The following is a 17,521-nucleotide window of genomic DNA, read 5'->3' on the forward strand; positions in this document are numbered from 1 at the left end:
TGGGCCTACCGAACGACATTCCGGACATCATTAGGTTGCACCCCTTTCCATCTAATTTATGGAATGGAGGCAATTCTACCCATCGAGGTACAGATATCTAGCTTACGAGTCATGGCTAGCCAATTGCAGTGCCCAATTGTCAATCTCCGCAACCACATGCATTGCTTCCAACAAGTAGATACAACTATGAAGCTATGAAGAACATAACTATTGCAAAATGCAAAACAAATCTCAAGAAAGAGGAAAAATCACTAGCTCAAACCTATTTTTTATATTTTTGAGCATAGAAAAACGAGTATGAAAGCTTAAGCAATGCGTCGAGCATATTTTCATGAAGAAGGTAAAATATCGTTTCAAAAGGTGGAACGTGTATGCAAGGTTGAATGATGAGGGCATGCATCAAGGAGTTGAACAAGAGGAGTAGGCCACCACTCCCCAAGGGACTCACTGAGGGTTATCGTATATGGTAACATGTGTGTAAGGAAGGGGAGTTATACAAGGAGGGAAGGTTTACAAAGAATGTGGTCCTTGTATATAGAGGTAAAAAGGAGGCATTTGGTGCACAATGATGGCATCCCATATTGTATCTGGTGAATCCCCTCTGGCCACTCCCTATAAGTAGGAAGTTACCGTATATGGTAACATGTGTGTAAGGGAGGGGAGTTATACAAGGAGGGAAGGTTTACAAAGAATGTGGTCCTTGTATATAGAGGTAAAATGGAGGCATTTGATGCACAATGGTGGCATCCCATATTGTATCTGGTGAATCCCGTGTGGCCACTCCCTATAAGTACTAGCCATTTTATTCATTATGCCTTCTATTTTAGCTAGTTTCCAGTGTCTCCTTACCTCTTTGTGGTCCTAAATATGGTTTGGTCCATGGTAGCATTACCTTACTGACTTGTGAATCACCAATGAAGGTTCATGTTCTGTTTCTCTTGTGAATCACATGCAATTAGCATAGTAGTGGGAATCTTATGCATCAAGTGAACTTTTACCACTTAGCCTGATCGTGTACATGTGCAATTGCTACACCTTACCAGCCAATACCTTACCACCCATAAAGGTATACAACACAGGTACTTTATAAATCTTGGAGGGTCCATGCACTGGAAGAGTTGACATAAATGGTATTTATAACAAGGGATCACCGATAATAATTCATGAAATTGTTCTAGGTTACAATTGTGGTTTCAGGAGTCATTCCACTCTTTTGAAGCACTTCATGTTTGTAAAGAGATCAGTTTTTTATGGTTATGAAAAGAAGTAGGGCTGCTACACATGGCTGCCCTCTGGCCTATAAAAGGAGGCCATTTCTACACACATTTCACAGTGTGAAGTTATTGCAACAAGGTGGGTGTGAGGTAGTGAGAGTGAAGCAAGATGGGAGCTCAATTAAGGGTATAATCCCTTTGTAACCTACTTCTTGTTTGAAGTACTAAAGCCATTAAGTGGCTTCTTTTTCGTGGATGTAGCCCACATTGGTTGAACCACGTAAATTGTGTGTACTCTCTCTCTCTCTCTCTCTCTCTCTCTCTCTCTCTCTCTCTCTCTCTCTACTCTAATCTCTTGTGTGTAAAAATCATCTCTCTCCATTGAGTAATCTACTCAATTATCTACTTAGCTACGTCATATTTCCTAACAGTATTTACCATATAATTGAAGTCCAAGTGAGTGGAATTTTCACCATGCAATGTGCTAATGATATAGATGAGAATGCTGCTCCCAAACGCACATCCTATGAGTATGACACAAATTTCAATTTGTGTCTTCTTCAAGCTGTGATATATGCAATGTGAATAGCTAATGAGGCCAAAGTCGCACATAATTGTTGCCCTAGGTCTTTTTGTTTTGTGTGTACTCTTCCAAATGACTCAAATGTAAAATGTATTGACTACAATGAGTCTTTCCCGTATCAATCCCTCACCTGATTCTGCACGTAAAAGGGGTGGCGGATGACAATCTAGTGATGCAAATCAACTGGTAGGCACATTAATGTGATCCTTGCTTCATGGATCACCTCTTATTTCAATCTCATGAAAAATGGGCATCAAGAAAACATCAAAATGCAAATGCAAACTATGGTCCCAATCACTTAAGATATTTTCAACTTGTACAAAGTTAGGGTTAAGACAAAGAATTTTGTCTACCTATCCTACTCCTAATGCAAAATAGAAACTAGAAAGAGAATGATTGTATAAAAGAAGCAACAAAAGACAAAAATACTATGAACGTTTAGGCTAAGTAAGTCTAATGCACCCCATCTGGATGAAATGCTCGTAAAGCACTCCAACCAACACACAAATGCAACACTAATTACCTATGGCCCTTGGCAAGTCCTTTCTACCAAGAGAGCTCAGATGGCCGTGTCCAACTCTCTTATTTGTAACTCTAAGACTAAAAAAGAGTTGTGTAGATCCTTGACAACGGCATCAATGATGGAAAAATATTCCACAAGAGAATGAAATAGTGAGAATGTGAAAAACATAAAATCAGATCCATGGATGTAGCTGAGTTGACTAGGGCAGCTTCAACTAGTTAAAGGACTATGTTTCTTGACAGTAGCTTCATTGTTGGCAAAATAAGTCACAAGCGAACAATGCAAATAGCGAGAATGTGAACCAGCATAAAATCCAACCCATTGGGCGGACTAAGGCATTGAGTCATCATGAATGCTAAGGAAAAGTGAATGTGCAATCTATGGTCAGACCAATTCTAGAAACCCAGCTAACATGCAAGCTTAATCCTTGCAATCATCTAACCTAATGAACTATAAATGTTCCCAAAATCAATACACAAATTAAACAAGCAATGAGGAATCTATTACAAAAGTAACTCTAAACAGGCAGCGTCAGCTACATAGGCTACGCACACATTGTGATACGAACTCAACCAAATTGACAATTTTTTCTGTACTAGTTGTGCACAATAAAACAAACCAAAAATGTTTGTAGATGAGTACATATAGAGAGAGATTCAAATCTATACTTTTATTATGCAGCTTGAGATTTTCAAGCTCTTTCAGCCCCTCCACGTGTCGCTTCCTCCTTACTTCTCCAAGGCCTTTCAAGTCCAATGACAAGGCCTTTCAAGTCCAATAAAGGCTGTCAACTCAAAAAAAAGTAAAGACCTTGATCTTGGAGAGTCGAACATACTCCCTTCATCACAATCGAGGCCTTGATCTACAGGTTGCAGAAGCTTAGTTAGCTTTGCTCCTAGCTCCAGTTGCTCGGCCTGATCCATTTCTCCCAACTTAGCTTCCCTCGAAGCCTCTGCTTCCCCTCCAAGGACATTAATTACGAGTCCTTTCTGCATCAGCTTCTCGGGAAACTCCGGATTTAAAGCCGCCAGCACCTGACAGCCAGCACCTGATGGAACACCTTTGTCAAAGCCAAATTGAACCTCGAACTGATCGAAGGTTGAAGGCGTTGTCCCAAGAAAATCACCATTAAAACTAATAGTTGCTGCCGTGGCACGCACGTTCACAAGTGAGCTAGCACTCTTTTGTCCAAGGTCTTGGGTTAGAGACGTAAGACTGCTCATCGTGCCCGCCGTGCATGCACTGCCCTCAAGGCTATGATGTTGGAGAGCTACCCTCAAGGCAAGCGAGTGAAAATCATAAGTCGAGGGAGAACTGTTGCTGCGGCGTGTGAGAGTGACACAGAGAGAGCGAAGAAGAAGAGAATCTGTGCGTGAGAGGGGAGAGGGAGAGGGAGCTCTCTCTCTCTCTCTCTCTCAACCGGCTCCTGCTGCCTCGTGTGTCGTCTCTGTCCCCTCCATCGTGCCCTGCAGTCTACTCCATCGTCCCCTGCAGGACTGCCCCCCTCGACCTGCAGTCTACTCCATCATCCCCTGCAGGACTTCCCCCCTCGACACAGGCTCGCATGATCTACAAACACCATTGCCTGCTTATATCCATTATCCATACCCATTGACTTCCACAAAAGCAGGTCATAAACTTTCTTGCTGCGTAGGGGTGAAGCCAAGGTCCTCCTGCTCAGCAGGCTGTCATCGAGGAGAGCGACGCCATTGAGGAGAGTGACGGGAGAGAAGCAGGGCTCTCGCAACAGAGCCAGGGGGACAGAGGAGACGACGCAATCTTGGAGCGAGAGTCGGAGACGGAGAGAGCCAGGGGGACAGAGAGTCTGCATGCCTAATTTTTGAAGGCTTCGACGTCCTTTCGAGGCACTTTTACCCTTCAGTGAAGGACAAAAATATTTTTACCCTTCGAAAGAAGGATAGAATATTGAAAAATCTTTGAGTAGCCCTTCTAATTTTTGCCTAAATATAGCTTAATTTTGCCTAAATATAGCTTAATGAAGGATAAAGGTCACCCTTCAAAAATGAGCCTTGTAGAGAGAGACCGTCGTAGTCTTGGAGCGAGAGCCGGAGACGGAGGAGACGCTCCACTTGAGGTCTTGGAGCGTGAGCCAAAACGAGGACAGGCCTGCCGCCTCACCCTATGCAAGGCAGGAAGCGGCTGATGTGGCAAAATAATCTCTCTCTTTCTCTCTCTAGCTATTGGCTCTAACTTTGTAAGTAGCTAGAGGTCAAAACGTTTTTTGTAAAGTTGAGCAGTAGCAATCGTATGTTTATCTATTGTGGTCATCTATAATAAGTGTCATCTTCTCATGGCTTGCAAAGTGAGCTGCATTTGAATGTCATTATAAAGTGATAGTAGCAGGGAGCATACAACTTATATCATCTCTCCTCCAAGTGGCCACCTCCAAAGCATCTTTAGAAATTCCATGTAATAAAACATGCGTCCCAAACCTGGGCTAGAAAAATACATTTTTCCTAACCGATCAAAATAAGGTCCCGGTTTTTAGGTCAAACTTTGAAGCTTTTGAAGGTAATTACACTAAAATTTGTGTAAATTTGCCGGTTTTCTTAAAGGCAACCTCAAAATTTAACCGGGATTTTATAATTTCAGCCGTTTAAAATACACTAGACCCCGGTTTTTTTCTAACACTGGTGCCAACCTATTGTATGGCTATTTAAAAGGGTCCATTCACAAGAAGATTTAGAAATTTTCTCATGTAGGGAAAAGGACACTTTTTCAATGTTTTTCATACAATGCATAACATCATGAGCTTCTGCTCGGGAGGCACCGCGTACATAGCTAGGTACGGTTGGGGCACGGGACCACTGGTCCCCCCGTCGGGCCGGCGGTCCCCTGCCCCCAATCGTACTTAGCTAGGTATGCCGTGCCTCCCTCACAGAAGCTCATGATGTTGCGTTAAGTCATAATGTGGGAATTTATTGTGAGAATCTGTCCAAAACTTAATGTGATTGAGCCTACCCTCCAAAGAGAATCATTTGCGTTGTGCGTGAGACAATAAAAAGTCTTTGGGGTGGAGGCAAATCATTATATGCCATAAAAGGAGAGAGTGAGCAAGGCGACGGGCTTGCTGGAGTGGTTAGATGTGCGCAAGGATGGGGACGGGGGTAGGGGACACTCAGAGTTTGGGGTGGAGGCAAATCATTATATCTTTTTTTTGCATAGATTGCCAATGTGAGCCATGCGGCAGGCTTGCTGGAGTGGTTGAGTGCGATTGACAGGTGCGGGTTAGAATTTCGACCTTTACTTTTGTAAAGGTAGGAGATCCTTGGGAGAGAATCTGGTAGAAGAATCTGAGTGCAAATTGAATAAAATAGTAGAGGAGCGAGTAGGCACAATATAAGTAATTCATGGTGCTCTTTGATGACTCAAAGTGTTTTTCCTGGATATGGTTTCTTTACCATAGGGATGAGACTTGTGAGACCTTTATAAATGGCACACACTTGTGGAGAAGTACTTCCAATGCAATGATGTAGATCTGCTATATGAGGGAAGCAACATAGAGAGACTTTATGAAAGTACTCTTTTTGGTAAGCCTTGAAGATTTTGGAGCCTTGGTGTACCTATGCAAGTTCCATCACTTGAGAGTGCCCTTTATTTGATGTTATTGGTTGATGACTCCAATCATTTCACCTGGATATGTTTTCTTTATCGTAAGGATGAGACCTTTGATAAATTGGTATAGATGCTCTTGAAGTAGTACTTTCGATGCCTCCATCCATTTCCAAAGAAGTAGAGGGGGAACTTGGGAAGTTTTTCTTGAAAGTCCAATAAAATTATATATGCTAGCTATAACACTTTTTCCAAAAGTTAGCGCTTTTATGGTCTGGTGTAGGAGGATATCATAGTCAGGAGAGATGATGTATTTGACAAGCATCTTCTTCATGAAGCAGCACAAAAAATATATAGGGTGTAAAAAATGTTTTTCAGACATACAAAATTCCTTTCCTTTAATTTGCCAAGGGGAAATTTTGAAAAAATAAGTTTATTTTTTGAACTTTTTATACAATTTTTGTCTATTTCGGAGCGAAATTTCACCTTTTTGCCTTCCCCTCAACCGGCAGTTTTGAAATTGAGAACAGCACAATATTAAGTTGAAACACATTTTTCCCATCACATTGCGGGCTATGCGAGACGAACTCATGTCCTTTAATGGTTATCTCGCACTGATGCTTTTGGGGCGGAATTTGGCCTTTTCCCCTTGCCCCTCACCTTATTGCTAAGCTTTGCACACATTTTCTTGATTTTTTGGAGCAAAGTTTCACTTTTTCCCTTGCCCCCAACTGGCTCTTTTCAATTGCTAGACCGAAAGTTTATAAAAAAAAAGGTTGTTATCCAGAGTTTTGCGGCGGAATTTCGCCTTTTCCTTCCTTGCCCTAAAATGAAACTTTGGGAAATAGTTGTTTTGAAAGTTTGGACATCAAGGTGTAAAAACCTTTTAAAACATACAAAATTACTTTCCTTTAATTTTCCAAGGGAAATTTCTTAAAAAATAAGTTTATTTTTTCTATTTTTACACTATTTTTCTCTATTTCCGGGTAGAAATTCTCCTTTTCCCCTTGCCCTCAATCGGCATTTTTGAAATTGAGAACGACACAATATTGTGCTGAAACTCATTTTTCCTGAACACTGTAAGCCATGCGAGGTGGACCCATGTACTTTGACGGCTATCTCGCACCCATGCTTTTGGGGCAGAATTTGGCCTTTTCCCCTTGCCCTCACCTTGCTTTTGGAGTGTAGAAAACCGTTTTTCATTCATACAAAATTCCTTTCCTTTAATTTACCAAGGGGGATTTTTTTAATAACATTACATATAATGCCTTATTGGTGTGCCAAGCACTCTAGAAAGAGATCACTAACTGTAAATGCCCTCGATTGGCATTTTTGACATTGAGAACCACACAATATTGAGTTGGGACACATTTTTTCCAAACATTGTTGCGAGGCGAACCCATGTACTTTGACGATTGTCTTGCACCCGTGCTTTTCGGGCGGAGTTTGGCCTTTTCCCTTTGCCCTCAAGTTAATGCCAAGCTTGCACTAATTTTCTCAAATTTTTGGGGTGGAGTTTCACCTTTTCCCCTTGCTCCCAATTGGCGCTTACCGATTGCTAGATCAAAAGTTTTTTAAAAAATTGGTTGTTTTCTAGGGTTTTGCACTAATTTTTCTCTGTTTTGGGGTGGAATTTTGCCTTCTCGCCTTGCCCTCAACCGAGACTTTTATTAACAAGGGGAAAGTTTGGAAAATAGGGTGTTTTTGCATTGTTTTCCTCAATCTTGGGGCGGAATTGGTGTATAAGCTTAGGAATTCATGTGATATTGGACATAGTTGCACCACAACTAAGTCTATTATTATAATGGTAGAAAATGGTACGATGTTAAGCTGAGACACATTTTTTTCCTAACACATTGTGTGTGTGTGTGTGTGTGTGTGTGTGTGTGTGAGAGAGAGAGAGAGAGAGAGAGAGAGAGAGAAAATAAGATGATAATTCCATATATTGGTTTTTGGCATTGACAAGGCCCAAAGCAAGAAGCCAAGTCCAAGGTTGAAGGCAAGCAAATCCGAGGCAAAGAGTGAGAAAATCCAAGGCAGCATGAGTGAGTTCGAGGCGACAAAGGCGGAGGAAAATCTTGACTAAAGTTGAAGGTTTTCTCTAAACTGTATGCCATTCTCACCTTTGACTTGGGATTTCAAGGTCTAAATGAAAATTTGAAAATTACAACCTTATGGTGTTCTCAAGGTCAAAATAAAAATCTCAAGGTAAATATTAAAATTTTTTAGGTGAGACTTCACTAAGCTGATCTTTTAGAGCACTCTCATAGCCAAATGTTTTTTTTCAAAACACTGATGATGAAGGGCACGACGAATTAGGCTAGCCCTCCACTATATTTGGAGATTTCTAAATTAAATTCCTCCAAGTTTCATGCGTGCTATCACCTTGGGCTGAAATTTAGAGATAAATCTCAAAATTCGTAGGTGGGACTGCACTTAAGTTAGGATGCTTTTCTCCAAAACACGGGTGCTTTTAGTTTCATGGTTGCTATCACCTTTCGTAGGTGCTATCACCTTGAGGTGAAAGTTTAGAGGTGGATCTCAAAATTCATAGGTGGGATTGCACTAAACTTGGATTTTTCCTATGTGTCAATGAGTGGTGGTCTTTTGACGTGGTGTGTTTTCCCTTGGGACCAGAAAGAGAAGCAAAAGCCTTTGATTTGGTGATGGTTCAAATGGTCTCACCTAAAGTCAATGTTGTGTGGTTGACTTTATCATGATTGAGATTATTTGGCCCTCTTTTTTAAAATAAGATATCCATGGATGGAAGTACATTAAACCAATCTTCGAGCACTCCAATACACAATGATTTTTCCCAAAATGTGAGTGGTGAAGATGGGTGGTGGCAAAGGGAAACCCTTGCCTATGATTGAAGTTTTTTACACCCTAAATTCCTTTGAGCTTTGTAGGTGTTCTTGCTTTCCAGTTGGAATTTAGAGGTGAATTCCAAATTTTCAAGTGAGAATACACTAAACCTAGGTTTGAACAACGTTTAAAGGAAAATTATAGCTTTTGAGACAATTGTCTCCCTCCCCCCTCCCTCTTTCTATCATAGCCACTTTTGGCCACGAGCTATCCTCTATGTCTTTGTAGGTTTTCTCAGCTTCAAATAATGATTTAAAAAGTAAATTCAAAAGTAAAATTTATGTGGAATTACACTAAACATAGCTCTTTTTTGAGCATAACTATAAAAAATATCAATGCTACAATACTTGAGAGCTTTAAGATTTCTTTTGGAGTGATTTAGTCGATCACCCTGCTAAAACATCCATCTCTCTCTCTCTCTCTCTCTCTCTCTCTCTCTCAATCACTTTTGACCACTAGCTACCTCTCTACACCTTTGCACCATAGCCTTTGGGACCATTGGGACTAATACACCTATGTTCTATTATGCTGCCATGATGTCTAAATTGATTATACATATTGAACTGCTAAAAGAGGCCCAATGGAACCTCGTCTCAACATCTCCAAGCATCAGGCAAGTGCATGATTCACGCTCATGAGAAAAGCCACTCTATTTCCTTTTTGTTACACATGAAACATGCAATTCCTAGCCTTGTGAAGCACACATACCCACACATACACACACACACACACACACACACACACACACACACACACACACATAGAGAGAGAGAGAGAGAGAGAGAGAGAGAGAAAAGAGGTTGAATACAACATCATCTCAACATATCTTAACATTAGGCAAGTGCATGATTCACACTCATGACAAAAGGCACTCTATATTTCTAAAAAACTACATGGCACGTGGAATTCCTAAAAAAGTATATATATATATATGTATATATATATATATATGTATATATATATATATATGTATATATATATATATATATATATATATATATATATATATATATATATATAGTTAGAGAGACAGATAGAGAGAGAGAGAGCAATCAAGAAAGTTTGTGCCAAAAACTAGCACCGAATATTTTCTATTTTAGAGGAAACCCAAGTAACTCCTCATACTACAGTCATAAACGTAGAGCTCATTACCTCATTTGTGTTATTCTAAGAAAGAAATATTGCATGAGACAATTAAGGCCCCTTGACATGTCCACGTGTCAATGAACTAGACTTTTCCTCTTAATAACGGGCAACATAGCTGTCCAAAATGAAGAAGGAAATGGGAGAGCCAATCTATTGCAACGGGGCAAGAAAATCTGATAACCAATCTACCAAACTTCAAGCTTCCTCTCCTTCTTAATGTATGTAGCCATGATAAACACATGTTCTAGCACCATAGAGAGAGATAAAAGAGTCCAAATGTAACCTCATCTCAACATTCCCTACTATAAAAGAAGGCATTCTGCATTTTTTTAAAAAAACACATGGCACATGCAATTCCTAGCATTGTGAGGTAGAGAGAGAGAGAGAGAGAGAGAGAGAGAGAGAGAGAGAGAGAGGGAGGTAGAGTGGTCAAGAAAATTTGTGACAAAAACTAACCCCAAAATTTTCTATTTCGAAGGAAACCCAAGTGATTCCTCATATTACAGTGGAAAACGTAGAGCTCCTTACCTCATATACGTTATTCTGAGAAATATTGCATGAGACAAGCAAGACCCATTGAAACTCTTGCTCTTAGCATAGCAGTCAAAAATGGAGAGGGAGCTGGGAGAGCCAGTCTACTGCAATGGGGCCCTCTCATAGACGCTCAAAATGAGGAACAGGTCCCGTATGTTCATGACACATCACTTGGAGGAATTGCTTGCATTCTACATGCCTATCCAGAGGTGTCCACCCTTCCATGCTACCATTCATACATGTCTCATTGCCTACAGATCATACAGGAACCATGTCCTCCTTCTGTGAGTTTTGTGGTGCACGTCTTTGGCCGTGTGAAATGAAGAAGTAAGATACACCATCAATGGGAAAATATTGTTGCAAAGGTGGAAAAGTATCCCTCTTTCCTCTTGCAAGACCGCCAGATGTATTGGAGAGGCTACTCACTAATAGTGATGCTTTGAGTAGGTCTTTTAGAAGAAACATCAAGAGTTACAATAGTGTTATGGAATTTGCATCTCTTGGAGCTATCATTGATGAGACATTGATGGGTAGGTCTGGTGCATATTGCTTTTGTGTACATGGCGGTGTGTACCATCGAATTGGTTCTTTGCTACCACATGAAGCAGGGGCTCCAAAATTTTCACAGATATATGTATATGATATTGAGCATGAGGTTTGGAATTGTATGAGTGCCTTGGATGGTTTGAATTTGTCCACTCTTGAAGCATTATCAATGATGATGCGATCATGTAATCCGTATGGGAATGCCTTCTACAATGTTGGTAGAATGTTACGTGACAGTCCTGGTGTGGAGATCAAAATGAAAATTTGTGAGAATAGAAATACTTCCAGGTAGTACTTGATACCTGTTGGCAATGAGGTTGCTACGATTATGCCAGGTCAAGGGGATATACAAACAGTTGGCCATCGAGACATTGTGATACATTGTAAAAATGGAAGGCTGCAAAGGATTTCAAATCTACACAGGTCGTACATGCCACTGTTGTATGTTCTTCTTTTTCCACGTGGAGAAGATGGATGGCATATCAAGCTTCCTTATGATAATGTGCATGGCCCTTTGGATGCCTTGGTTGGTCGACAATGTGTCACTCAAAGAGAGTACTATGCATATCGGCTACAGGTTCGTGCTGATACAGAGTCATGCTTGCTTCGTGGGGGTCGTTTACTTCAACAATTTATGGTTGATGGATATTGTGCCATTGAGGAATGTCGTCTTGCATGGGTCCGTACAAATCAGCAGACGTTGAGGGCAGAATTGTATGCAAGCTTGGTTGACATGGTGCATTTGTCTGGGAGTGATGTTGTAGTTGGACGGTCTGCAAGTCGAAGAATTGTCTTACCCTCATCTTTTATAGGCGGCCCTCGGCACATGTACCAATTGTATCAAGATGCAATGGCAATTGTGTGTGCAAAGGGAAAGCCAGACCTATTTATCACATTCACATGTAACCCCAAATGGCCAGAAATAAATGAGGCATTACTTCCAGGATAGGTTTCCTCTGATCGACGAGACATAACCACCAGGGTTTTCTTCTTGAAACACTCGAGCATGATGAAGTATATCTTAAAGAAAGATATTTTTGGGAAAGTGGTGGTTTACATGTCCGTCGTGGAGTTCCAAAAGAGAGGCTTGCCACATTCTCATACATTATTGATTCTAGATCCTCGATGTAAGCCTCAATCAACATTTGACTATGACAAGATGGTTTAAGCAGAGCTGCCAGATAAAAATCAATTTCCAGTGCTGCATGATATCATTGTTAGTTGTAACATTCATGGTCCATGCGGTGAGTTCAATAGTTCATCTCCTTGAATGGTTGATGGCCGATGTATTAGAAAATATCCACGTTCATTTTGTGAGCAAACAAGCATGGATAATAATGGCTACCCCATTTATGTGCGACGAAACAATGGCTTCACCCCCAAGGTTAGGGGTTCTACTATTGATAACCGATGGGTTGTGCCATATAATCCTGTTTTGTCAACACTATTTAATGCGCATATCAATGTTGAGGTATGCTCGACAATTTCAGCCGTCAAGTATGTCTATAAGTACATCTACAAGGGTCATGATAGGGCAAATGTAAGATTCCATACATCGGTACGTGATGCAGAAAGGGTGAACATTGATGAGATAGACATGTACACGGATGGCCGCTACGTATCTGCATGTGAGTCTTGCTGGAGAATTTTTGAATATCCTTTGCAGAATGACGCACCAGTTGTTCAGAGATTGAGCGTGCATGTTCCGACTGGTCAAATGGTGACTTTTCGAGATAATGATAGACTTATTGATGTCTTGCAAAGAGATAATGCAGAGAAGACCACTTTGACAGAGTGGTTCACATGGAACTTGGAGAATCTTGAAGCAAATGATAGTATGTACATCGATTTTCCTCAAAAGTGGGTGTGGAATTCGGGTTCCAAGAAATGGACAAAGAGACGTCGTGGGGACACTATTTGGCGGATGTATTTTGTGCAGCCCTCTGCAGGTAAACGATATTATGTCCATTTGATTTTGACTATTTATAAAGGATGTAAATCATTTGAGGATCTACGCTCCGCAAATGGTGTATTGTTTCCAACATTCAAGGCAGCATGCATTGCAAGGGGTATCTTGGAAGATGATGGGGAATGGTTCGGATGCATGGATGAAGCTTGCAGTACACATACATGCTTGCAATTGAGACATTTGTTTGTGACCATTCTATTGTTTTGTGAACCCTCCTCCCCTCATCTCTTATGGGAAAGATTTCGACGTTTTTTGTATGAGGACTATCAACACATGTTGGAGATGAGATATGAGTCGTTAGATAGTTGTACACAGGTTGTTGAAGGGTATGCATTGAGAGATTTGCATAACATTCTTGGTAATTTTGGACAAAGTTTAACTGAATTTCCTGGAATTCCAATGCCTGATGAACGCTTTGTGACACGTGATGAAAATAGCTTGCTTTTCCAAGAGCAATGCCTTGACACAATGCAAGAGCTATCCGTGTCACTTGAAATGGAGCAAAGTCTATATGAAGATCAACGGATTGCTTTTGAGGTAGTGTTGCATGGATTGACTATTGATGGTGGGGCTATTTTTTTTCCTAGATGGTCCTGCAGGGACTGGGAAAACTTATTTGTATAATTGTTTGTTGTCACGTGTGCGTGGAGAAGGAGAAGTTGCATTGGCCACATCATCTTCTAGTATTTCAGCATTGCTATTGCAAAATGGATGCACTGCACATTCTAGATTCAAGATACCCTTGGACCTTGATAGTTGAAGCAAATGCAATATCCCTGTTCAAGGTCAACTTGCTGAATTGCTTAGAATGTGCAATTTGATTGTGTGGGATGAGGCTCCTATGATGCATCGATATGCCTTCGAAGCTTTGGACAGGTCTTTGCAAGATATCATGTGCTCAACAAATCCATTTGGTGGAAAAGTGTTGCTTCTTGGGGGAGATTTTAGACAGATCTTACCAGTGGTGTTCCAGGGAGCGCGTGCTGACATTGTTGATGCTACACTTTGTCGATTGCACTTATGGAATCGTGTGAAGATTCTTAGATCGGCACATAACATGCATGTGGGAGGTGGTGATGTTGCGAATTCTGCCTATAGAGAATGGCTTATGGATGTAGGAAATGGGACTTTGACAATCGGTGATGAACAAATGATAGAAATCCCCCGTCACATGGTGCTTTCTTCATCCTCATTGGATGTATTGATAGGTTGCATCTAGTCATAAATTGATAAAGATGTGGTCCATGCAGAATACTTCAGAGAGCGGGCCATCCTTGCTCCAAAAAACTCTGAAGTTGATATTGTCAATGCTAAGGCCCTGTACACAATGAAAGGTGATGTTGTGCAATACCTTAGTGCTGACTCTGTGGCGGAAAACTCGATGCAAGATCCTTTCTTATACTTTGTGGAGTTTTTAAATAGTCTCACCTTGGGTGGTGGATTTCCAACACATTGCTTGGAGTATGCCCCAATAATTCTACTACGGAACATTGATCCAAGTCGAGGTCTATGTAATGGGACATGCTTGGTGTGCAAGGCATTTCATGCAAGAGTTCTGGAGGCAGAATTTATTACAGGTACACGGGTAGGCACTCGGGTTTTCATCCCTCGAATATGTTTTGTGCATTCTGGTACAAAGTTGCCATTCGTTCTTAGACGGAGGTAGTTCCCAATTAGATTGGCTTTTCTGTATGACGATAAATAAGTCACAAGGACAAAGCATTGCCATGTTGGTCCTATACCTAGTGACACCGGTCTTCACTCATGGACAACTGTATGTTGCATTGTCACGTGCACATTCAGCCATTGGAGTGAAGATTCTCCTACGTGACATTGATGTAAACGAAACAACTGCACTAACAACAAACATTGTGTACCATGAGATATTTAACAATGCCATATGAAGGTTCCAATCCTTCTTTGTGTATGATGATAAATAAGTCGCATGGCCAAAGCATTACCATGTTGGGCCTATACCTGGTGAAACCGGTCTTCACTCATGGACAATTGTATGTTGCACTGTCATGCGCACGCTCAACTATTGGAGTGAAAATTCTCCTACGTGACGTTGATGTAATTACAAAACAATTGCACTAACAATAAACATTATGTACCATGAGATATCAATCAATGCCATATGAAGGCTCCAATCCTTCTCATCATTGTGTTCTTCTTTATATATGTTTCAAATCATAAAATATTTTGTGGATTAATTTTCTGTCTCTCTCCATAACATATACTAAACTATGTCATGTGAAGGTTTTGTTCCTTCATTACATTGTCTATTTTGTGGTTTCTATTTGGGTATATAAATCATGGATCAAATGACTTACATCTCCGAGGTGTCCTTTCTATTAAATGTAGAAGATCATCCACATCCTGGTATGTTTTTGTCCACCATTAAGACATGATGTGGAGACTTATTGTGTTATCTTTGGGACCTTGATTTTTTTTCCATTATTTTAAGCAGAGCCACTTTTTTGGTGTGCACCTTTGCCGCACAAAAAAATTGTTAGGACCATCCGCAAGCACTAGGTGTGTGTGCATGAAATCACAAATTCACTTGGCATAAAGTAAGATTCATGGTTTTTTTGTTTCCTTATGTGTTACGGACCTTAGGAAGTTGCCATCTATTGATATCTTTACATTGCGTATTTTGGCATACTCCTCCGACGTTGAGTACGGTGTCTACTCGGTAAGGAAGGAGTATGTGTCTTCCAAAGACGAAGATGATGCTCAATGGTTTGCTAGATATCAAGGATACTCCGTTCCCGATGATTGGGAGTACCTCCAGAGTTCTAGGTTCGCTGAGTTGATCTACCAAATCTACTTGCCTAAACAACTTGCATGTTTGGCAGTACCATACATAGTTGAAATAACTAGTGTGTGTAATTTGTTGTGTTTGGTGCTTCAGTAGTATTATTTGAAAAAAAAGTCTCCCTTTTTTACTACTATTGTTGGGATGGAAAAACGGTCCTTAATTTAGGAATGGAGAAACTCCAAGCCGATTGCCAATTGCATGATGAGGATCGAGCTACGTTGATATTGCCTCTTAGATCAGTTGTGGCACGATAATGTCCTTGATTGTGTTTGCTTCTATGACAAACATATAAATAGCTTTGCCATGCTTGTGATCCATTTTAGGCAATGTTCTTTGAAAATCTGGATACATTTCTAAATGTCTTGGTGTTTATTATGACTTTGTAATTCTATGCAATAGAGTTTTCCACTTGCGATTTGAGTTTGAGGGATCCAAGATATTAGGTTCATATCTTAGAGATCTTTGTTTAAGCACAACAATTCTATGCATTGATCCTCACGTTTGTGAGAGGATAGGTTGCTATGTTGAGAGAGAGAGAGACAGAGAGAGAGAGAGAGAGAGAGAGAGAGAGAGAGATGTGCAATAAGGAAGAGAGAAAATCATGCATGTTGCTTGAGGAAAACATTAAAGTCTCTCTGTGTCTTTTCTTGAGCTTGCACCTCTTATGCTTTGTGTAGATTATGTTTTTTTGTATGATAAGATGTTATGTTCGTAATATTGTGCAAGGGATTGCTTCCTTTGTGGTAGTTGACACATAGTTCAACTTTATATGCATTGTGATGTACTTTTTAATGGTACAGCTATAGAAAACATGAATAAAAATGCCATCGTTGAGACCGAGTCGGATGGTATTGAGTCCACTCCTCCAAGGTTTGCCAATGTTCGAGCGGCAAAGAGAAGTGCTCGATGCGTGGGATCCTCTTCTATTAATCCTGTGGTAAATGATGGGAATTATGAACTCATGGCTGCATTATGGGACTTATTTGTTCGTAGTGAGTCTAGGCAATTGGACTTTGAATGACACTTGAAAGCACTTTTGGACGTGGCTCAGCAAGCGAATGGACAACAAATTGTAGACCTCCGCAATGAGGTGTGTTTATGTGCACAACGCTTCAATGGAGGAATGGCCCAAGTTGAGGAGAACCAATTCAACATGCTGGTGCTCATGGAGCAACAATTTGAATCAATGCAAAGCTCACACATGCCCAATAGGGAAATCTAGGTCCAAATTGATGCACTTAAGGACCAGGTCCTTGCTTTAGAAGGAGAGGTAACCCGGCTAAAGGTCCATTTGAATCGATTGAATGCATTGTTGACAAAGATGGATCGAGCTTCTGATGGCCGTGTCATATAGCAACGTTCAACCTTGGCTACTAGAAATAGTTGAAGCACGTACTTTTGTGTGTTAATTTGATTCACTATGTTGATGTACTAAAGCATACCTTGCTTTGAACTGCGTTGGTAAGATAAATTAGTGAACATGTTGTTGTTTTTTCTGCTGTATACTTGTGTTGTTTGATCTACATGGCATAAAGCCATAGAGTATACTTAAATTAAGTTTTGTGACTTTGGTTGAGATGATATTTTTGGTTAAAACAATATGAGGTACTACCTTTGTGGCTTGGGGACATACAGTAGCATGTTTTTAGAAAAGAGACTTCCATCGTTACAACTATGCTTAGCTGTATGAGCTTCAAGGACGGTGCAATGAAATACTTGGAAGCTTGATAGATTCCATGATATTTTA

General features: G+C 40.6%; 2 protein-coding genes across 2 annotated transcripts; both read left to right on the forward strand.

Annotated features, from left to right (window-relative positions):
* The first annotated feature begins 10,922 nt into the window (after nucleotides 1–10,922).
* On the forward strand, nucleotides 10,923–11,933 carry LOC147454542 (uncharacterized). Its single transcript, XM_086517052.1, has 2 exons — nucleotides 10,923–11,226; nucleotides 11,320–11,933. Exons 1-2 carry the CDS (start codon nucleotides 10,923–10,925, stop codon nucleotides 11,931–11,933), a joined length of 918 nt encoding a protein of 305 aa, XP_086373178.1.
* A 378-nt stretch (nucleotides 11,934–12,311) lies between these two features.
* On the forward strand, nucleotides 12,312–13,577 carry LOC147454543 (uncharacterized). The gene has a single exon (XM_086517053.1). The coding sequence runs from the start codon at nucleotides 12,312–12,314 to the stop codon at nucleotides 13,575–13,577; it is 1,266 nt and encodes a 421-aa protein (XP_086373179.1).
* Nucleotides 13,578–17,521: the final 3,944 nt, after the last annotated feature.

Source organism: Adiantum capillus-veneris, chromosome 7, assembly GCF_014529385.1.
Source record: "Adiantum capillus-veneris isolate H3 chromosome 7, ASM1452938v2, whole genome shotgun sequence".
Classification (NCBI taxonomy): Eukaryota; Viridiplantae; Streptophyta; class Polypodiopsida; order Polypodiales; family Pteridaceae; genus Adiantum; species Adiantum capillus-veneris.

Coding starts and splice junctions, on each gene's coding strand:
- LOC147454543 (XM_086517053.1), top strand. CDS start 12,312: ATGGATAATAATGGCTACCCCATTTATGTGCGACGAAACAATGGCTTC.
- LOC147454542 (XM_086517052.1), top strand. CDS start 10,923: ATGGAATTTGCATCTCTTGGAGCTATCATTGATGAGACATTGATGGGT. Junction 11,227..11,319: donor AATGTTACGTGACAGTCCTG/GTGTGGAGATCA, acceptor CGATTATGCCAG/GTCAAGGGGATATACAAACA.